This window comes from Ptychodera flava, chromosome 2, assembly GCF_041260155.1.
Source record: "Ptychodera flava strain L36383 chromosome 2, AS_Pfla_20210202, whole genome shotgun sequence".
In the NCBI taxonomy this organism is placed as follows: Eukaryota; Metazoa; Hemichordata; class Enteropneusta; family Ptychoderidae; genus Ptychodera; species Ptychodera flava.
In genome coordinates, this window is record NC_091929.1 from 10,511,849 (window position 1) to 10,535,570 (window position 23,722).

Below are 23,722 nucleotides of genomic sequence, written 5' to 3' on the forward strand. Positions count from 1 at the left end.
GGGATCACATAGAAAAGGACGAAACATTAAGGAATTTATTTCCTAAACAACCGATCATCGCTTACAAAAGAAATACGAACATAAGCGACACACTGATTAAGGCTAAAGTCCATTGCATTAGAAACAAGTCAATGAACGAACGAACACATTACGATCCAAACATAAGCATTCTGGTTCACTGCTAGAAGCACAGGAGATCAACAATATCGACATGACATAAAACAAAAAAGATATACACATATCTTAGGCGACTGAGGAAGAGACCGCTCTGGTTTCGAAACGTGGGGATAAAAAAAGAGTCACCGCTGTCAAGGACACATCCAAATACGCCCACGTCTCGCCATGGCTTATTTTAAAATTACGACTTGCTTGTTAATTCCACACTAACAGCCATAACACAACTCAGACATTAAACACACCAAAGCACATACAAGACGAGATGGCTGATGTGTGAAGCCACTTTCCCTTTATTACACGGCGGCGTCACCTTCACTTTCCTGTGTTTCTGCTTGAATATTAGCCCTGCGTACGATGCTGTGTGTTCCGCTACAGCTTATCGCCCCGCTCACCACAGACCTGCAAAGACCCGTACGTAGGGTCGGTGACTTCAAATCCATTTTGGGACTTGATGACGTAAAAAGCCAACTTACTGCCGAAATTCAGCGTTCTTGGGCCTAAGTCGTATCCCTGCCTACCTCAGCTACTCGATCGCTTCCATCGCTTCCTCTTTTTTCCAGAGTTGCCGACATCGACGGTTATTTACGAGAAGTGAATAAAGACTGGCATTTTTGGAAGCGATCGAGTAGCTGAGGTAGGCAGGGAACGCTGAATTTCGGTAGTAATTTGGCTTTTTACGTCAAGTCCCAAAATGGATTTGAAGTCACCGACCCTACGTAAGGGTCTTTGCAGGGCTGTGGTGAGCGGGGCGATAAGCTGTAGCGGAACACACAGCATCGTACGCAGGGCTACGCCGGGCATAACTGTTTAAGACGTAGCTGGAGACCCATTGTGCCAACTCCTAGTCGCATGTGTTGGGCCTCACTCATAGATGGAACAGCGTTGGATCGATTCGCTCAGCTTCAAAATTCGAAGCCAAAGTACTGAGTGACATTTGTTCGAGGATTCGTTTCATGGCCATGGCGAAAAGTTCGAGCTCAATGCGTACAATATAACGCGAATGCCCGTTGGAGACGATAGCAGTAAAAGTGGGTTAAAAGTGCGCGGAATTCGCGGGGAGCGCTCCGTTGGTTCGGACCTATTGCGCAGACTCGGAGTTGAAAACAGCGCCCTCACAAATGGGCTCTACAATAATGAAAATGCCTAAGACGATGAGCTGAATGACTTTGACTGTATTGTGCATGCCTACTATTGACATGGTAATGAGTTGGTTAATCTAAAACAACAGAACAACGCCCGCACAGTACGTTTCAGGGTAATGTGAACGACGAATACTGCAATGTCAGTGGATTAACGATAAAACCAATATAAAATAAATGATGCTAAATGCTTTCGTGTGAAGATATTGAGCAAATAAGCCGTATTTAAGTGCCAAGACAAGACACAAAATTCGCAACTGTTGGAAAATAACTATAATACTATTTGAATTAACTAGCTTATATCAGTTTCGTAAAGACTGATAAATGCCATGAAACAATTAACTAAAATAAGTGACACGATTTATAGAATGAGGAACCCATTATAAAGAATCACTGAAATTATATAACAAGTGCCTGCAAAATAACAAGCACAAAGTCACTAAAAAAACACCAGATTAGTAAATATGAAGAGAACTAAATGACGTCATGTTTGTCTAAATTGATATAATACATGCTTAGAATACTACACAACACTTAAGCCAAATGTGAGTAAAGATTTGCATATAGAGATGAATGCCTATGACGATGCCTTTAGTGCCTTGATATGTAATGAATTGACTTAAGTGTAATTGGAAATGCAACACATAATCCGCTAAATATCACAGTAAAGTTGCAAACACCTTAAATATTTCATTAAATGCCTATAACAGTATTGCAAATGCCGAAAGTGAACAATCGAGTGCCTTCAACAATCACCTTAATTGTCTGTAACATTGCTTGAAATGCCTAACACGATCATTTAAATGTCAGTAATGTTATTGCGAATGCCTAAAATGATAATTTCAATGCCTATAACATTGTTTGAAATGCCTTACACGATCAGTTGAATGTCAGTAATGTTATTGCAAATGCCTAAAATGATAATCTCAATGCAGAGTGACGTGAGAGTAATACCTAACATGTTCTAAAAATGCGAAACAAGTTCTGAAAATGGGAAAGAGAATATATTTAAAATGCATTTATGATAGCTACGGCGTTCCATATGTGTACGTACGCACTTGAAAACTGCAGAACCTACACTATGTATGAAAAACGTCTGTCACAGAGGACAATGTTTATGAAACTGCTTGCGTGTTATATTTTGACTGGCGTGAAGCAGTGTTTCTGCCCTGAGAGCACACAAAGTAAGTATGGTTGCTACGCGACTGGTAGCACCATGCCATCTCGTCGTATTTTTCGCATAATCTCTTGTAATTATCAACCACAAACAAAGTCTCGAAAAAGTTAACACCTTTGAAACTCATTTTAATATTGAAAGGCAATAGTCTTCCGAGACGACCATGGAACAAAATGCATGCTGCGTTGCTAGTCTGTTTCTATATTTGTCTGTGATTAGCGATACAACTTGGAGTATGAAGCGATATTTGACATTGGTTGATCTTATGCCAAGATGAAATCACTTCTTTATAAAATGTTGGTAACATTTTTGTCATTTCGCGTAACACGTATCTGTCAATGTTACATATATACCAGTAACTGATGTTGGTATATTTGCAATATTACTAAACCAATAATATGGTAGTATTTGCCAGGTAGCGTTTGTGTTGTTGCCTAACATGTGTACCCAACAACATTTTAGAGCTTTAAAATGAGATTCAGTGTCAATCATTTGATGTCCAACTTGATCTAATTTATTGATTATGATTGTCCATTGTTCTTTTCCCATTTTTACCAGCCAATAAGAATTCATAAAAGATTTTGTTTATTTTTGCAATTCTCTCGTTTGCAATTTCAATAATTGCGGCAACACGTGGGCTAATGAAATAGCGATGTCTGTCTGTCTGTCTGTCCGTGTGTGTGTGTGTGTGTGTGTCTGTCTGTCTGTCTGTTTACACGGTAACTCAAAAACGCCTGAACGGATTCATATCAGATTTGGTAGACAGGTACCATATGCTAGGTACTTGCAAGAACTAATAAGATTTTGGTAAGTGTGGCTTGCATATTAATGAAGTTATGCAATTGACGGAGTCTTTATTACAATTGTAATCTGGACGTAGACCAGATTGTAACATTACATTTTGAATAGGGTTGTTCTGACGGTTAAGACTTTTTTAAATTGGCAGAAAATAAGACCTATCTAAATTTTAGCGGCAGTGTCATGAACAGGCGTTTCAATGTTCCAAATACTATCATTTTTACACGCCTAACACATTTTATGTTACATTCCAGAAAATACAGGCAGAACCGGCGATGGTGGCATTTTTCTTGACCTTCAGCAACAAGAAGAATGGCGAAAGACAACGAAAGGGGGAGGTAAAAATTAAAAGTACATTCCTAATATTCCCTTCAACCTGGCTGAGCCTTTATCACAATCGTAATCTGAATGTAGACTGGAAAGACAAGGGTCCAAAATGAGTGTTGGGCTTTATCCCCGACCCGGTCTGAAAAGACTCAATCATACAAATATAAAGGTGAAGGAAATTTGTGCCATTACATTTTGAATAGGGCTGTTCTGACGGTTAAGACTTCATTAAGTTGGCAGAAAATTAGACCTGAATATCAATTAAAGCGGCATTGTCATGAACTGGCGTGTCAATGTTCCAAATGTTATCACTGGTACATACCTAATACATTTTATGTTACATTCAAAAAAAAATATAGACGAAAGCAGTGGTGATGAACCTCATGGAACGTCTCCAGAAGGAGCACAGGCACATCAGACAACGAAAGAGAGAGGTAAAAATTACAGATACTTTTTCAATATATCCTTCAACTGACTGAGTCTTTATTACAATCATAATATGGACGTAGACTGGAATGACTGCGGTGCGAAATGACTATTCTCCATACAAAAAGCTCATTACCAACCTAAAACACATCGTAAACATTAGGTTGTATCCCAGACCGTGTCTGAAAAGACTCAACCATACAAATATGAAGAGGAAGGGAATTTGTACCATTACATTTTTGATAGGGCTGTTCTGACGGTTAAGACTTCATTAAGTTGGCAGAAAAAGCAGACCTAAATCTAAATTTTAGCGGCTGTGTCATGAACTGGCCTTTCAATGTTCCAAATGTTATCACTAGTATATACGTAAAACATTTTGTTTTATTCCCAAAAATACAGACGAAAGCAGTGGTGATGAACTTCATGGAACGTCTCCAGAAAGGGCACAGGCACAGCAGACAACGAAAGAAAGAGGTAAAAATTAAAAATACATTTTCAATATATCCTTCAACTGACTGAGTGTTTATTACAATCGTAATCTGGACGTAAACTCGAATGACTGCGTTCTTAGTGACTATTCTTTACACAAACAGCTCATTACAAACCTAAAACACATCGTAAACATTAAGTTGTATCCTAGACCGTGTCTGAAAAAACTCATCCACACAAATATCAAGGTGAATGGAATTTGTACCATTACATTTTGAATAGGGCTGTTCTGACGGTTAAGACTTCATTAAGTCGGCAAAAAATCAGACCTAAATATCAATTTTACCGGCAGTGTCATGAACTGGTGTTTCAATGTTCCAAATGTTATCACTGGTACATACCTAATACATTTTATGTCATATTCAAAAAAAATACAGACGAAAGCAGTGGTGATGAACCTAATGGAACGTCTCCAGAAAGGGCACATTCACATCAGACAACGAAAGAGAGAGGTAAAAATTAAAAATACATTTTCAATATATCCTTCAACTGACTGAGTCTTTATTACAATCGTAATCTGGACGTAGACTGGAATGACTGCGGTTGTAAGTCACTATTCTCCACACAAAGAGCTCATTACCAACCTAAAACACATCGTAAACATTAGGTTGTATCCCAGACCGTGTCTGAAAAGACTCAACCATATAAAATGAAGGGAAAGGGAATTTGTACCATTACATTTTGGATAGGGCTGTTCTGACGGTTAAGACTTTTTTAAGGTCGCAGAAAAAGCAGACCTGAATCTAAATTTTAGCGGCAGTGTCATGAACTGGCCTTTGAATGTTCCAAATGTTATCACTGGTACATAGCTAATACATTTTTTGTTACATTCCAAAAAAAAATTCAGAAGAAAGCAGTGGTGATGAACCTCATGGAACGTCTCCAGAAAGGGCACAGGCACATCAGAAAACGAAAGAGAGAGGTAAAAATTAAAAATACATTTTTAATATATCCTTCAACTGACTGACTCTTTATTACAATCGTAATCTGGACGTAGACCGGAAAGAATAGGGTCAAAAATGAGTGTTGGGCTTCATCCAAGACCCGGTCTGAAAACACTCAACCATACAAATATAAAGGTGAAGGAAATTAATTGATTAATCCAGAAAGGGCACAGGCACATCAGACAACGAAAGAGAGAGGTAAAAATTAAAATACATTTTCAATATATCCTTCAACTGACTTCCCTTGGTTGATAGCTCTGCTGATGGAGAATGACTGCGGTGCTAAATGACTATTCTCCACACAAACAGCTAATTACCGACCTAAAACACATAGTAATTAGGTTGTATCCCAGACCGTGTCTGAAAAGACTCAACCATACAAATATGAAGAGGAAGGGAATTTGTACCATTACATTTTGATAGGGCTGTTCTGACGGTTAAGACTTCATTAAGTTGGCAGAAAAAGCAGACCTAAATCGAAATTTTAGCGGCAGTGTCATGAACTGGCCTTTCAATGTTCAAAATGTTATCACTGGTACATACGTAAAACATTTTATGTTTTATTCCAAAAAACTACAGACAAAAGCAGTGGTGATGATCCTCATGGAACGTCTCCAGAAAGGGCACAGGCACACCAGACAACGAAAGAGAGAGGTAAAAATTAAAAATACATTTTCAATATATCCTTCAACTGACTGAGTGTTTATTACAATCGTATTCGGGATATAGACTTGAATGACTGCGGTGGTAAATGACTATTGTCCACACAAACAGCTCATTACAAACATAAAACACATCGTAAACATTAGGTTGTATCCCAGATCGTGTCTGAAAAAACTCATCCACACAAATATCAAGGTGAATGGAATTTGTACCATTATATTTTGAATAGGGCTGTTCTGACGGTTAAGACTTCATTAAGTCGGCAGAAAATCAGACATGAATATAACTTTTGGCGGTAGTGTCATGAACTGGCGTTTCAATGTTCCAAATGTTATCACTGGTACATACCTAATACATTTTATGTTACATTCCAAAAAATATACAGACGAAAGAAGTGGTGATGATCCTTATGGAACGTCTCCAGAAAGGGCACAGGCACGTCAAACAACGAAAGAGAGAGGTAAAAATTAAAAATATTTTTCAATATATCCGTCAACTGACTGAGTGTTTATTACAATCGTAATCTGGACGTAAACTGGAATGACTGCGGTGCTAAATGACTATTGTCCACACAAACAGCTCATTACCAATCTAAAACACATCGTAAACATTAGGTTGTATGCGAGACCGTTTCTGAAAAGACTCAACCATTCAAATATAAAGGTTAAGGGAATTTGTACCATTACATTTTGGATAGAGCTGTTCTGATGATTAAGACTTTTTTAAGTTGGCAGAAAAAGCAGACCTTAATCTAAATTTAGCGGCAGTGTCATGAACTGGCCTTTCAATGTTCCAAATGTTATCACTGATACATACCTAATACATTTTATGTTACATTCCAAAAAAATACAGACGAAAGCAGTGGTGATGAACCTAATGGAACGTCTCCAGAACGGGCACAGGCACATCAGACAACGAAAAGAGAGGTAAAAATTAAAAATACATTTTCAATATATCCTTCAACTGACTGAGTGTTTGTTACAATCGTAATCTGGACGTCGACTGGAATGACTGCGGTTGTAAGTCACTATTCTCCACACAAAGAGCTCATTACCAACCTAAAACACATCGTAAACATTAGGTTGTATCCCAGACAGTGTCTGAAAAAACTCATCCACACAAATATCAAGGTGAATGGAATTTGTACTATTACATTTTGAATAGGGCTGTTCTGACGGTTAAGACTTCATTACGTCAGCAGAAAATCCGACATGAGTATAACTTTTAGCGGCAGCGTCATGAACTGGCGTTTCAATATTCCAAATGTTATCACTGGTACATACCTAATACATTTTATGTTTTATTCCAAAAAAATACAGACGAAAGCAGTGGTGATGAACCTCATGGAACGTCTCCAGAAAGGGCACAGGCACACCAGACAACGAAAGAGAGAGGTAAAAATTAAAAATACATTTTCAATATATCCTTCAACTGACTGAGTGTTTATTACAATCGTATTCTGGATATAGACTTGAATGACTGCGGTGCTAAATGACTATTGTCCACACAAACAGCTCATTACAAACATAAAACACATCGTAAACATTAGGTTGTATCCCAGACCGTGTCTGAAAAAACTCATCCACACAAATATCATGGTGAATGGAATTTGTACCATTATATTGTGAATAGGGCTGTTCTGACGGTTAAGACTTCATTAAGTCGGCAGAAAATCAGACATGAATATAACTTTTAGCGGCAGTGTCATGAACTGGCGTTTCAATATTCCAAATGTCATCACTGGTACATACCTAATACATTTTATGTTACATTCCAAAAATATACAGACGAAAGAAGTGGTGATGAACCTCATGGAACGTCTCCAGAAAGGGCACAGGCACGTCAAACAACGAAAGAGAGAGGTAAAAATTAAAAATATATTTTCAATATATCCGTCAACTGACTGAGTGTTTATTACAATCGTAATCTGGACGTAAACTGGAATGACTGCGGTGCTAAATGACTATTGTCCACACAAACAGCTCATTACCAATCTAAAACACATCGTAAACATTAGGTTGTATGCGAGACCGTTTCTGAAAAGACTCAACCATTCAAATATAAGGTGAAGGGAATTTGTACCATTACATTTTGGATATAGCTGTTCTGATGATTAAGACTTTTTTAAGTTGGCAGAAAAAGCAGACCTTAATCTAAATTTTAGCGGCAGTGTCATGAACTGGCCTTTCAATGTTCCAAATGTTATCACTGATACATACCTAATACATTTTATGTTACATTCCAAAAAATACAGACGAAAGCAGTGGTGATGACCTAATGGAACGTCTCCAGAACGGGCACATTCACATCAGACAACGAAAGAGAGAGGTAAAAATTAAAAATACATTTTCAATATATCCTTCAACTGACTGAGTTTTTGTTACAATCGTAATCTGGACGTAGACTGGAATGACTGCGGTTGTAAGTCACTATTCTCCACACAAAGAGCTCATTACCAACCTAAAACACATCGTAAACATTAGGTTGTATCCAGACAGTGTCTGAAAAAACTCATCCACACAAATATCAAGGTGAATGGAATTTGTACTATTACATTTTGAATAGGGCTGTTCTGACGGTTAAGACTTCATTATGTCAGCAGAAAATCCGACATGAGTATAACTTTTAGCGGCAGCGTCATGAACTGGCGTTTCAATGTTCCAAATGTTATCACTGGTACATACCTAATACATTTTATGTTTTATTCCAAAAAATACAGACGAAAGCAGTGGTGATGAACCTCATGGAACGTCTCCAGAAAGGGCACAGGCACACCAGACAACGAAAGAGAGAGGTAAAAATTAAAAATACATTTTCAATATATCCTTCAACTGACTGAGTGTTTATTACAATCGTATTCTGGATATAGACTTGAATGACTGCGGTGCTAAATGACTATTGTCCACACAAACAGCTCATTACAAACATAAAACACATCGTAAACATTAGGTTGTATCCCAGATCGTGTCTGAAAAAAACTCATCCACACGAATATCAAGGTGAATGGAATTTGTACCATTATATTGTGAATAGGGCTGTTCTGACGGTTAAGACTTCATTAAGTCGGCAGAAAATCAGACATGAATATAACTTTTAGCGGCAGTGTCATGAACTGGCGTTTCAATATTCCAAATGTTATCACTGGTACATACCTAATACATTTTATGTTACATTCCAAAAATATACAGACGAAAGAAGTGGTGATGAACCTTATGGAACGTCTCCAGAAAGGGCACAGGCACGTCAAACAACGAAAGAGAGAGGTAAAAATTAAAAATATATTTTCAATATATCCGTCAACTGACTGAGTGTTTATTACAATCGTAATCTGGACGTAAACTGGAATGACTGCGGTGCTAAGTGACTATTGTCCACACAAACAGCTCATTACCAATCTAAAACACATCGTAAACATTAGGTTGTATGCGAGACCGTTTCTGAAAAGACTCAACCATTCAAATATAAAGGTTAAGGGAATTTGAACCATTACATTTTGGATAGAGCTCTTCTGACGATTAAGACTTTTTTAAGTTGGCAGAAAAAGCAGACCTTAATCTAAATTTTAGCGGCAGTGTCATGAACTGGCCTTTCAATGTTCCAAATGTTATCACTGATACATACCTAATACATTTTATGTTACATTCCAAAAAAATACAGACGAAAGCAGTGGTGATGAACCTAATGGAACGTCTCCAGAACGGGCAAAGGCACATCAGACAACGAAAGAGAGAGGTAAAAATTAAAAATACATTTTCAATATATCCTTCAACTGACTGAGTGTTTGTTACAATCGTAATGTGGACGTAGACTGGAATGACTGCGGTTGTAAGTCACTATTCTCCATACAAAGAGCTCATTACCAACCTAAAACACATCGTAAACATTAGGTTGTATCCCAGACAGTGTCTGAAAAAACTCATCCACACAAATATGAAGGTGAATAGAATTTGTACTATTACATTTTGAATAGGGCTGTTCTGACGGTTAAGACTTCATTATGTCGGCAGAAAATCCGACATGAGTATAACTTTTAGCGGCAGCGTCATGAACTGGCGTTTCAATGTTCCAAATGTTATCACTGGTACATACCTAATACATTTTATGTTTTATTCCAAAATAAATACAGACGAAAGCAGTGGTGATGGACCTCATGGAACGTCTCCAGAAAGGGCACAGGCACATCAGAAAACGCGAGAGAGAGGTAAAAATTAAAAATACATTTTTAATATATCCTTCAACTGACTGACTCTTTATTTCAATCGTAATCTGAATGTAGACTGGAAAGACTAGGGTCAAAAATGAGTGTTGGGCTTCATCCCAGACCCGGTCTGAAAACACTCAACCATACAAATATAAAGGTGAAGGAAATTAAGTTTGTGTCATTACATTTTGAATAGGGCTGTTCTGACGGTTAAGACTTCATTAAGTCGGCAGAAAATCAGACCTAAATACCAATTTTACCGGCAGCGTCATGAACTGGCCTTTCAATGTTCCAAATGTTATCACTGATACATACCTAATACATTTTATGTTACATTCCAAAAAAATACAGACGAAAGCAGTGGTGATGAACCTCATGGAACGTCTCAAGAAAGGGCACAGGCACATCAGACAACGAAAGAGAGAGGTAAACATTAAAAATACATTTTCAATATATCCTTCAACTGACTGAGTGTTTATCACAATCGTAATCTGAATGTAGACTGGAATGACTGCGGTGCTAAATGACTATTCTCCACACAAACAGCTCATTACCAACCCAAAACACATCGTTAACATTAGGTTGTATGCTAGATCGTGTCTGAAAAGACTCAACCATGCAAATATAAAGGTGAAGGGAATTTGTACCTTTACATTTTGGATAAGGCTGTTCTTACGGTTAAGACTTTTTTAAGTTGGCTGAAATCAGACCTGAATCTAAATTTTAGCGGCAGTGTCATGAACTGGCCTTTCAATGTCCCAAATGTTATCACTGGTACATACCTAATACATTTTATGTTTTATTCCAAAAAAATACAGACGAAAGCAGTGGTGATGAACCTAATGGAACGTCTCCAGAAAGGGCACAGGCACAGCAGACAACGAAAGAGAGAGGTAAAAATTAAAAATTCACTTTCAATATACCCTTCAACTGACTGAGTCTTTATTACAATCGTAATCTGGACGTAGACTGGAATGACTGCGGATCTAAGTGACTATTCTCAACACAAGCAGCTCATTACCAACCTAAAACACATCGTAAACATTAGGTTGTATCCACGACAGTGTCTGAAAACACTCATCCACACAAATATCAAGGTGAATGGAATTTGTACTATTACATTTTGATTAGGGCTGTTCTGACGGTTAAGTCTTCATTATGTCGGCAGATTATCAGACCTGACTATCAATTTTACCGGCAGCGTCATGAACTGGCGTTTCAATGTTCAAAATGTTATCACTGGTACATACCTAATACATTTTATGTTTTATTCCAAAAATAAATACAGACGAAAGCAGTGGTGATGAACCTCACGGAACGTCTCCAGAACGGGCACAGGCACATCAGAAAAGGAAAGAGAGAGGTAAAAATTAAAAATACATTTTCAATATATCCTTCAACTGACTGAGTCTTTATTACAATCGTAATCTGAATGTACACTGGAAAGACTAGGGTCAAAAATGAGTGTTGGGCTTCATCCCAGACCCGGTCCGAAAACACTCAACCATACAAATATAAAGGTGAAGGAAATTAATTTTGTGTCATTACATTTGAATAGGGCTGTTCTGACGGTTAAGACTTCATTAAGTCGGCAGAATATCAGACCTGACCATCAATTTTACAGGCAGCGTCATGAACTGCGTTTCAATGTTCCAAATGTTATCACTGGTACATACCTAATCCATTTTATGTTACATTCCAAAAACAATACAGACGAAAGCAGTGGTGATGAACGTCATGGAACGTCTCCAGAAAGGGCACAGGCACATCAGACAACGAAAGAGAGAGGTAAGAATTAAAAATACATTTTCAATATATCCTTCAACTGACTGAGTGTTTATTACAATCGTAATCTGGACGTAGACTGGAATGACTGCGGTGCTAAATGACTATTCTCCACACAAACAGCTCATTACCAAGTCAAAAACACATCGTTAACATTAGGTTGTATGCTAGATCGTGTCTGAAAAGACTCAACCATGCAAAATAAAGGTGAAGGGAATTTGTACCATTACATTTTGGATAAGGCTGTTCTTACGGTTAAGACTTTTTTAAGTTGGCAGAAAATCATACCTGAATCTAAATTTTAGCGGCAGTGTCATGAACTGGCCTTTCATTGTCCCAAATGTTATCACTGGTACATACGTAATACATTTTATGTTTTATTCCAAAAACAATACAGACGAAAGCAGTGGTGATGAACCTCATGGAACGTCTCCAGAAAGGGCACAGGCATATCAGACAACGAAAGAGAGAGGTAAACATTAAAATACATTTTCAATATATCCTTCAACTGACTGAGTGTTTATTACAATCGTAATCTGGACGTAGACTGGAATGACTGCGGTTGTAAGTCACTATTCTCCACACAAAGAGCTCATTACCAACCTAAAACACATCGTAAACATTAGGTTGTATGCTAGATCGTGTCTGAAAAGACTCAACCATGCAAATATAAAGGTGAAGGGAATTTGTACCATTACATTTTGGATAGGGCTGTTCTGACGGTTAAGACTTTTTTTTAAGTTGGCAGAAAAAATAGACCTGAATATCAATTTTAGTGGCAGTGTCATGAACTGGCGTTTCAATGTTCCAAATGTTATCACTGGTATATACGTAATACATTTTATGTTACATTCCAAAAAATACAGACGAAAGCAGTGGTGATGAACCTAATGGAACGTCTCCAGAAAGGGCACAGGCACATCAGACAACGAAAGAGAGAGGTAAAAATTACAGATACTTTTTCAATATATCCTTCAACTGACTGTGTCTTTTTTACAATCATAATCTGGACGTAGACTGGAAAGACTGCGGTGCGAAATGACTATTCTCCACACAAACAGCTCATTACCAACCTAAAACTTATCGTAAACATGAGGTTGTATCCCCGACCGTGTCTGAAAAGACTCAACCATATAAAATGAAGGGGAGGGACTTTGTACCATTACATTTTGTATAGGGCTGTTCTTACGGTTAAGACTTTTTTAAGTTGGCAGAAAATCAGACCTGAATCTAAATTTTAGCGGCAGTGTCATGAACTGGCTTTCAATGTTCCAAATATTATCACTGGTACATACCTAATACATTTTATGTTACATTCCAAAAAAAACAGACGAAAGAAGTGGTGTTGAACCTCATGGAACGTCTCCAGAAAGGGCACAGGCACATCAGACAACGAAAGAGAGAGGTAAAAATTAAAAATACATTTTCAATATATCCTTCATCTGACTGAGTCTTTATTACAATCGGAATGTAGACTGGAAAGACTAGAGTCAAAAATGAGTCTTGGGCTTTATCCCAGACCGTGTCTGAAAAGACTCATCCACACAAATATCAAGGTGAATGGAATTTGTACCATTACATTTTGAATAGGGCTGTTCTGACGGTTGAGACTTCATTAAGTCGGCAGAAAATCAGACCTAAATATCAATTTTACCGGCAGTGTCATGAACTGGCGTTTCAATGTTCCAAATGGTATCACTGGTACATACCTAATACATTTATGTTACATTCCAAAAAAAATATAGACGAAAGCAGTGGTGATGAACCTCATGGAAGTCCTCAGGAAGTCTCCAGAAAGAGACACAGGCACATCAGACAACGAAAGAGAGAGGTTAAAATTAAAAATACATTTTCAATATATCCGTCAACTGACTGAGTGTTTATTACAATCATAATCTGGACGTAGACTGGAATGACTGCGGTGCGAAATGACTATTCTCCACACAAACAGCTCATTAACAACCTAAAACACATCGTAAACATGGGGTTGTATCCCCGACCGTGTCTGAAAAGACTCAACCATACAAATATGAAGAGGAAGGAATTTGTACCATTACATTTTTGATAGGGCTGTTCTGACGGTTAAGACTTCATTAAGTCGGCAGAATATCAGACCTGACTATCAATTTTACCGGCAGCGTCATGAACTGGCGTTTCAATGTTCCAATGTTATCACTGGTACATACCTAATACATTTTATGTTACATTCCAAAAAAATACAGACGAAAGCAGTGGTGATGAACGTCATGGAACGTCTCCAGAAAGGGCACAGGCACATCAGACAACGAAAGAGAGAGGTAAGATTTAAAAATCATTTTCAATATATCCTTCAACTGACTGAGTGTTTATTACAATCGTAATCTGGACGTAGACTGGAATGACTGCGGTGCTAAATGACTATTCTCCACACAAACAGCTCATTACCAACCCAAAACACATCGTAAACATTAGGTTGTATGCTAGATCGTGTCTGAAAAGACTCAACCATGCAAATTATAAAGGTGAAGGGAATTTGTACCATTACATTTTGGATAAGGCTGTTCTTACGGTTAAGACTTTTTAAGTTGGCAGAAAATCAGACCTGAATCTAAATTTTAGCGGCAGTGTCATGAACTGGCCTTTCATTGTCCCAAATGTTATCACTGGTACATACGTAATACATTTTATGTTTTATTCCAAAAACAATACAGACGAAAACAGTGGTGATGAACCTCATGGAACGTCTCCAGAAAGGGCACAGGCATATCAGACAACGAAAGAGAGAGGTAAACATTAAAATACATTTTCAATATATCCTTCAACTGACTGAGTGTTTATTACAATCGTAATCTGGACGTAGACTGGAATGACTGCGGTGCTAAGTGACTATTCACCACACAAAGAGCTCATTACCAACCTAAAACACATCGTAAACATTAGGTTGTATCCCAGACCGTGTCTGAAAAACTCATCCACACAAATATCAAGGTGAATGGAATTTGTGCCATTACATTTTGGATAGGGCTGTTCTGACGGTTAAGACTTTTTTTAAGTTGGCAGAAAAAATAGACCTGAATATCAATTTTAGTGGCAGTGTCATGAACTGGCGTTTCAATGTTCCAAATGTTATCACTGGTATATACGTAATACATTTTATGTTACATTCCAAAAAATACAGACGAAAGCAGTGGTGATGATCCTCATGGAACGTCTCCAGAAAGGGCACAGGCACATCAGACAACGAAAGAGAGAGGTAAAAATTACAGATACTTTTTCAATATATCCTTCAACTGACTGTGTCTTTTTTACAATCATAATCTGGACGTAGACTGGAAAGACTGCGGTGCGAAATGACTATTCTCCACACAAACAGCTCATTACTAACCTAAAACACATCGTAAACATTAGGTTGTATCCCAGACCGTGTCTAAAAAGACTCAACCATACAATTTATATAGAGGTGAAGGGAATTTGTACCATTACATTTGGATAAGGCTGTTCTGACGGTTAAGACTTTTTTTTAAGTTGGCAGAAGAAAACAGACCTGAATATCAATTTTAGTGGCAGTGTCATGAACTGGCGTTTCAATGTTCCAAATATTATCACTGGTACATACCTAATACATTTATGTTACATTCCAAAAAAAAAACAGACGAAAGAAGTGGTGATGAACCTCATGGAACGTCTCCAGAAAGGGCACAGGCACATCAGACAACGAAAGAGAGAGGTAAAAATTAAAAATACATTTTCAATATATCCTTCAACTGACTGAGTCTTTATTACAATCGTAATCTGAATGTAGACTGAAAAGACTAGAGTCAAAAATGAGTCTTGGGCTTTATCCCAGACCGTGCCTGAAAAGACTCATCCACACAAATATCAAGGTGAATGGAATTTGTACCATTACATTTTGAATAGGGCTGTTCTGACGGTTGAGACTTCATTAAGTCGGCAGAAAATCAGACCTAAATATCAATTTTACCGGCAGTGTCATGAACTGGCGTTTCAATGTTCCAAATGGTATCACTGGTACATAACTAATACATTTTATGTTACATTCAAAAAAAATATAGACGAAAGCAGTGGTGATGATCCTCATGGAACGTCTCCAGAAAGGGCACAGGCACATCAGACAACGAAAGAGAGAGGTTAAAATTAAAAATATATTTTCAATATATCCTTCAACTGACTGAGTGTTTATTACAATCATAATCTGGACGTAGACTGGAATGACTGCGGTGCGAAATGACTATTCTCCACACAAACAGCTCATTACCAACCTAAAACACATCGTAAACATGAGGTTGTATCCCAGACCGTGTCTGAAAAGACTCAACCATACAAATATGAAGGGGAAGGGAATTTGTACCATTACATTTTTGATAGGGCTGTTCTGACGGTTAAGACTTCATTAAGTCGGCAGAATATCAGACCTGACTATCAATTTTACCGGCAGCGTCATGAACTGGCGTATCAATGGTCCAAATGTCATCACTGGTACATACCTAATACATTTTATGTTACATTCCAAAAAATACAGACGAAAGAAGTGGTGATGAACCTAATGGAACGTCTCCAGAAAGGGGACAGGCACATCAGACAACGAAAGGGAGAGGTAAAAATTAAAAGTACATTCTGAATATAACCTTTAACCTGGCTGAGTCTTTATTACAATCGTAATCTGGACGTAGACTGGAATGACTGCGGTGCTAAATGACTATTCTCCACACAAACAGCTCATTACCAACCTAAAACTTATCGTAAACATTAGGTTGTATCCCAGACCGTGTCTGAAAAGACTCAACCATACAATATATATATAAAGGTGAAGGGAATTTGTACCATTACATTTTGTATAGGGCTGTTCTTACGGTTAAGACTTTTTAAGTTGGCAGAAAATCAGACCTGAATCTAAATTTTAGCGGCAGTGTCATGAACTGGCCTTTCAATGTTCCAAATATTATCACGGTACATACCTAATACATTTTATGTTACATTCAAAAAAAAACAGACGAAAGAAGTGGTGATGAACCTCATGGAACGTCTCCAGAAAGGGCACATGCACATCAGACAACGAAAGAGAGAGGTAAAAATTAAAAATACATTTTCAATATATCCTTCAACTGACTTCCCTTGGTTGATAGCTCTGCTGATGGACAGAATTGTCCCCGAGGCTGTCTTTCGCCCAGTTTAAGCGTTGTATTCATTGCTTCGCTTCGATAAAGTTTGTGTGCGATGTATGATAGTGAGCGCGAGTGTTTCACGAACTCTACAGCGTGTGGAGGGGTCGCAGTCAGAAAAATTGTAACAACGTAGCTCGGTTATTGAACCAATCTTTTTGAGATTGGGGATTTGGCCGAGCGGTTTTGTCTGTGACTTCTCCGCTAGGTGACTGGGTACCGTACGTTGTGAGTTCGAACCCGATTAAAACCACCGTATTTTCTTGCCCGCGTTGATAGCTCTGTTTGTGGACAGAATGTGCCCGAGGCTGTCTTTAGCCCAGTTTCAGCATTGTATTCATTGCTTCGTTTCGATAAAGTTTATGTGCGATGTATGATAGTGAGCGTACGAGCGTGAGTGCTTCAAAAAAAGAGCTACAATAGCCAGATGGCAGAAAATGTAAAATAGGCCTACATAATCTATTTACAGTCTTTGAGATTTTTAAATTAATGCTATCAGAGCTATAATTGGAATGTTAATAGCATTTAAGTTAGTTACAGATAGTGGAATGTCTTCCACTGTGGGGGTGGTTATGACATCTGGAATTAGCTTCGATCGAAATTTTTTATCATTGTTTGTGTGTCTTACATTAAAAAAGTTGCAAAAATTGATCCGCATAAAAAATTAACCTCAGCTTTGTACCCTCCATAAATGTAATAATCTCCATTAATGTAACATTAACCATAATTTTAATAAAGTGCGCCCGTAAATGTAATATCATCCTTAAGTGTAACAAAAACTAAATATAAAATATAAATATAATAAAAACACCAACCACAATTGCAATAAATGGAAACCTATGTAATAAACACACCACCCATAAATGCAATACTTGCAAACCCAAAATGTATTAAATCCATTTAGCTTTGCAATTTAGAAATTAGCCTTTAAATCTTTATCTATGTAATAAAGGAAAGCAACCCCACACCTTATTCATTTCTTAATTGTTTGCATTTTGTGTGTTTGTATATTTGAAAGTGTATTTTACTTTTGCCTGTTATGTGTACAGAACTGATTGGCCATGGCGAGACACAGCTGTAATGTGAATGTCAGTAGAATCTTTACTCCAGAGTGGAGGAGACTGTATAACACTACGCTCCTTTAACGCCATTTTTTTCGAACGTTTGCCATACTTTCTTAATCAGTCACCTCAAATTCGTCTTCAGTGGATATATTGCCTGGAATAATCGATAGATTGTTTGTATTCCTATGTTGTTCCACCTGAAGTTTGTTCCTTCACTAGGGATGCTAGAATGTCTAATTTTGTTCTACTGTGTTCAAGGTAGTGTTCGTATTGTTTTAACTAGATTGATATACAGATATATGTTCCCGTCAATATGTTTTATGTCGTAAGTTTCTGTTATAAGGTTGTATATTGTTCTGTTATTTGTTCTGAATCATATGTCATAAACTTCGTGTGGTATCACTGGCTGACGAGTTATTTTGTTGATTAAATATTATGTCATCATTTGTGTCTCGAACTTCTGTTCCACTTCCAAATCTATCGATTTGATCGGTACCTCGCCATTTTCTGATAGTGTTCTTAAATTATTCTATTTTGTGTTTCGGAAAGGAAACCTGGTTAAGGATAGTATGCAAAAACATTACAATGGCCTTATTAAAATAATTAATTACTCTGGGCATTGATAAACAAATCATCACATATGCAAGTTCAAGTTTATTACATTTATGGTAAATTTGTTCATAATATTTGTGGTTGCGGGTTGTTACATTAATGGTTGACTGTTTTGTTACATTTGTGGTTGACTTTATAACAATTGTGGTTGATATTACATTTGTGGAGATTATTGCATTTATGGATGTTACAAGCTTTATTTTCTGAATCAAGTTTTGCAAAAATTGATAGAAAATGTGACAAAATTATGTTAACAGCTTTGAAACTGTCATACAACATATCCTGGGTTGCTATTTGTCATTTAAGGTCTCAGACTGAGGAATTTACCTAAAATACACAAATTTTGGGTTCCCTACACTTTGAGCAGATGTATCTAGTGACTTCCCTCAGGACATTTATACGAAATTACAAAGCTATCGGACAAGTAGCTTTTGAGAACGAGTTTTATTGACCAAAAATGACAAAATTATATGTCAGGACAATGGCTCTAATTACCCAAGTGCACTCAGCAGCCACACTGAATAGGAAATCACCCTGACACTGGCCGCTCAAGTGACGGTCTCGAAGGACACCACTGATAGGGTTACCCATTGATGAATATCCAGATGGAGTATGAAATGATCAAAACAAGGACTCGGCCCGGTACGTCATTGGTTACTCTTACAGTGGCAGGAGCTGCATGTGCCAGCCCTTCCACCATTTTCTCATCATACTTCATGGAAAGCAACACCGTCATTAATGAGAATGACAATGTCCCTTGCTGAATAATTAAAGGGCATTTCATTCTGTTCACAAAGACAAAGGCGCAAATCCGGCTAGACAGCAAGCTGTTACTGTATCCAGTCATAGAAAACGTAAGTGTGATGATAGAGACGTGAACCAAGTCTATGCTCAGGGGAACGCCCCTGGCACTCTGGAATGATGCCTGCCAGTACTTCCCAGAAAGTGCTGAAGACCAGGACATTGTATTTGTGAGGTTGATTTCTTGAAGAACAAGTTATGCCCGTGCATGATCTTGCGAAAGCTCAGGCATGAAAAGTTTCATGGCAATAGCCTTAAGTAATGAACATAATGAACAGGGTGCAGTTGGAAATACACAGATAAACACCGCAACAGCAGATCGCAGTGACAGGTTGCTGATGCAAGTCTACATGCTGGCAGCTGCGCAGATTTCATGGAAACAAAACTGACGCAGCAGTATCCTCTTCTAAGTATAGGCGTGCGCAGCTCACTTTGGACAAAAGAGATGGACAGTTTACTTTCCTAAACAACAAAACTTATGAAAAGATGTTCCTGTTCACAGACAACTACATCATTGTTATCCCAATCCTGTGCACATATATCAGCAGAAATGTTAGCAGGAACGCCGACTTGGATCATTTGAGATAACCGCACTTTATCAAAAGACATAAAACAGCTAAGCTACGAGTCAGTCAACTTTGGGTTCAGCACCTGGCAAGACTACCTCAGTGTGTGGGTCTCAAGGGTCCAACACTAAACCAGCATCATCAAAAAGTTTAGAGAGAATATCGGGATGCTCATGCTTTTCTACACTCTTAGCAAGATCAATAGTGAAAGCATTATCACAGAATATTGGATGAAGCTGGACAAAAAAATGAAGAGGCTGCTTAGCCAGCTGAAGGAGCAGGAACAAAGCAAGTTAGTCTTCAGGCTGATGAACCTTTACCAGATAAAGTTCGGCTGAGGACAAGAGCTCAAGAGCACGGCGGCTTCTATTTTCAAACGAGCAAAATGACATTCTTTTCAGGCTCCCATGAGGTAAAGGTGTCCAGGTAGCCCTTCAATTGATCAGGAAGAACTTTTTGTCCTTCACCTTTTTCATCTTGAGCACCTTTTGATCCTATAGACGTCGTCGTCGAAAACTGTCAACTTCTGCAGCTCATCCTTGTACAACATGCCAAGGACTTCTTCACCCTACAGATCAGCGATTTTATAAACAGGAGGACTGAGTCGATAAGGACCCCGGAGACTGTTAAGATCTACTCTTTCCAGTTTGTGCAGGTTCCCCTTGGTACAGACGCCTTTGTACTTGGAAAGGTGCACTTCCCCAAGTGCAACTCGGGCTTCGCCTCTCTTGTTGCAAAATATTGCCCATACAGGGCTTGGAAGGCAATGTGGTTGTTCGCGACTGTCCTGTCCTGTGGCTTAATGATTATGCTACCATGCTTCATTCTTTTGTAATTATGTCAGCCCAGCCCAGGTGAGACTGTTTTTCTGGGTGACATATTTCGACATTAGCCCTTTCAAGTCTTCTGCAGCCAGCCAGCCTTGCATCTTTCTGTTTGTGAATTCACTTCCTCCGTCTGTCTGAAATTTTTATGGCTCCTGACTGCTCTCGCTGAGGATGCGTTTGAGCATCTGAAGAGTGTCATCACCTGTCTTTGTTTTGATAGGCATGGCCCATGAAAATCTGCTGAGCAAGACAATGATGGTCAGCATGTAGCAGGACCCTCCATTGTCCAGGCGTACCTGCATCTCTTCAAGGTCCGTCTACCTCTGCTCATCTCTTTTGGTCACGAACACTTTGTTGGCAAACGAGCTTTGCCTGGCTAGATAGTGGTGGGTATATATAGGTCCGGTGTTGTGCAAGCACTTGTTTTTGGCTGACCGTTGTGTCATTTTCTTTTGTTGTTCTAAGAAGAGCCGTTGCGCACCAAAACCCCACAGCTCGGTCGTAAAAGACAATCTTGTCTGGCAGCCCGATGCCCTCAGTTAGGGTGTCGATGTTGAAGTTGAAACGTGGTAGCATCCTGACTTTCCATTGCCCATTTGAAATTTGCGGATGTTGTTGTTCTCTTCTATCACATTGTACCAAGAGTTGTAGACATGCAGTGCCACAGCTAGATTCAACTAAATCTACTATTTCGATACTGGGGTCAAAGAGGATTTAACCGCCCTGCAGATAATCGTTCTCTCTCTGTCTCTGTCTCTGTCTCTGTTGCTGTCTTTGTCTCTGTCTCTTCCTTCTCTCTCTTTCCCTCCCTCCCTCTCTCTCCACCCAAAGCATGGCAAGCAGTTACGGGCTGGGAATTTGGGTGTTGCCATTGAACGTTGAGCTTGAGGACATAGGAGATATCAGTGTGGGAGGTCAAGTGAAAACAGAGAAACAACAAAAAAGACTTTGTCTTGCAACACAGGCAAGCCAGCCGATTAATATTCCTTGCTCTGGCCGCTGTTCAGAAGCATAAACATCAGACTGCTTTGTCGGAGACGTGCCCGATGTTGCTGAGTCGACTAGAACCAAGGCGATGGCTGGAGACTCAACTTCTCTTGCCCTCAGCTTCAGAGGCATATCCAAACAATATGTGCCGTACAATATCTCCACCACCCTGCTTGACGTTCTGATTACCCTACTAGAAGCTGTGCTATCAGAACCTCTCCTAATTGTGCCTTATATTTTGTTATATGATGTCATCGATAAGCTGTTCACTTCACGCTGCAGCACTTTAAATACCATTGAGTCTCGAACAATACCACTGCACGATGTACTCTGACATAAATCCCGGTTATTTAAAATAGCCGTATATAGTCAGTTTTGTTCAGAATGAAGAAGACGGTGAATATCTCCATTCTCTACAGAACATTGGGTCCTTTCTTTTATTCGTTGAAGAGGAAATAGGCTTATAATCAAAGCAGATGGGAATATTTAATTCAAAACATTAGCTTTATCGGAGTACGACGATGATAATCTTATATTCTGATAAACATTTTAAAAACTGTTTCAGACTCCGACGTAAGTCAGACTGTCTTTGAGTCGAACAATGATTTCTGTCTTGGAGACTGTTCCTTCTACTGGTATACAACCTTTTGTGGTTTGAAATTGGTAAACAGGTTGTGTACCAGCATGGTGTTTCAGAGAAGGCTTACTCTTAGAGTCCAAAGTGCTAAATAATGCAAAACTTTTAGTCTAATCGCAGAGAAAGTGGTTTTTTTTCTCTTTCTCCTCACTTACATGTACATATACTTATGTCTTTGTGTCTGTATTTTTTCAATTTTGTGCAATTGAATACAAGTGGGGATCTTGTTTCACTCTTACCCACTGATAGTATTGGCTGTGTAATGCAATTTTTATTGGGGTTTCAATAATCGAACAAGCTGTCAGCCATATAGTAGTGTCAACTCATCGAATATTGATTATATATTTTTTAAATTATGTACTTCAGGCTCGGTATGGCAACGACAACGCAGGGCAACACTAATTATGTTTGTGACAGTTTTATCATGCGTAACTTGTACATTGCTAGGATATGGTATCATACTATTGGGCCATACTAATTCGGATGAATATTTCCAGCAAAACAAACAGTGTGCAAGACCAAAAGGTAAGGTCAAAGCTTGACTAGCTGGATTTTGATGTACTTTCCGGTATTATAGTCTTTATTCCTAAAATGAACTTTTCAGTTCTATTTTGAAACTTATAATAAAATATCCGGTGTTTAAGATGTTAACACATCATGTGTCTGTAATATTCAATGTTGTTATTTGTCGGTGGAAACGAAAGCAGTTTAACATTCTCGAAATGTGTGGTAAAAATATGATAGTAATCACTCTGACCTATATTTCCTTCGCCGATGGATACAAAATACACAACGCATATTTTGACATTATATATTTTTGTCATTCTTGTACAAATTCTGTTGCAAAGCACAAGATCACGATGTTTTTGTTGTTTTGAGTGTATATGCAGTGTTTGATACAGCGACAGCAATCGTTTATGGAGTAACCAGGAAAAGGTATATT

General features: G+C 38.3%; 1 protein-coding gene across 1 annotated transcript; it reads left to right on the top strand.

Annotated features, from left to right (window-relative positions):
• The first annotated feature begins 2,397 nt into the window (after nt 1-2,397).
• Nucleotides 2,398-22,327, top strand: LOC139124359 (dentin matrix acidic phosphoprotein 1-like). The gene is made up of 26 exons (XM_070690501.1): nt 2,398-2,500; nt 3,546-3,629; nt 3,978-4,052; nt 4,444-4,518; nt 4,911-4,985; nt 5,381-5,455; nt 6,057-6,131; nt 7,460-7,534; nt 7,928-8,002; nt 8,860-8,934; nt 9,798-9,872; nt 10,267-10,341; nt 10,693-10,767; nt 11,160-11,234; nt 11,630-11,704; nt 12,055-12,129; nt 12,524-12,598; nt 12,993-13,067; nt 13,457-13,531; nt 14,349-14,423; nt 14,817-14,891; nt 15,284-15,358; nt 15,758-15,832; nt 16,646-16,720; nt 21,173-21,182; nt 22,120-22,327. Exons 1-26 carry the CDS (start codon nt 2,398-2,400, stop codon nt 22,325-22,327), a joined length of 2,055 nt encoding a protein of 684 aa, XP_070546602.1.
• The last annotated feature ends 1,395 nt before the right edge of the window (nt 22,328-23,722 follow it).

Excerpts from the sequence above, each read along its gene's own strand:
- LOC139124359 (XM_070690501.1), top strand. The coding sequence starts at position 2,398 with ATGTATGAAAAACGTCTGTCACAGAGGACAATGTTTATGAAACTGCTT. Across the intron at positions 10,768-11,159 it reads TCAGACAACGAAAGAGAGAG|ACGAAAGCAGTGGTGATGAA; the intron begins GTAAACATTAAA and ends AAAAAAATACAG. Across the intron at positions 14,424-14,816 it reads TCAGACAACGAAAGAGAGAG|ACGAAAACAGTGGTGATGAA; the intron begins GTAAGATTTAAA and ends AAAACAATACAG.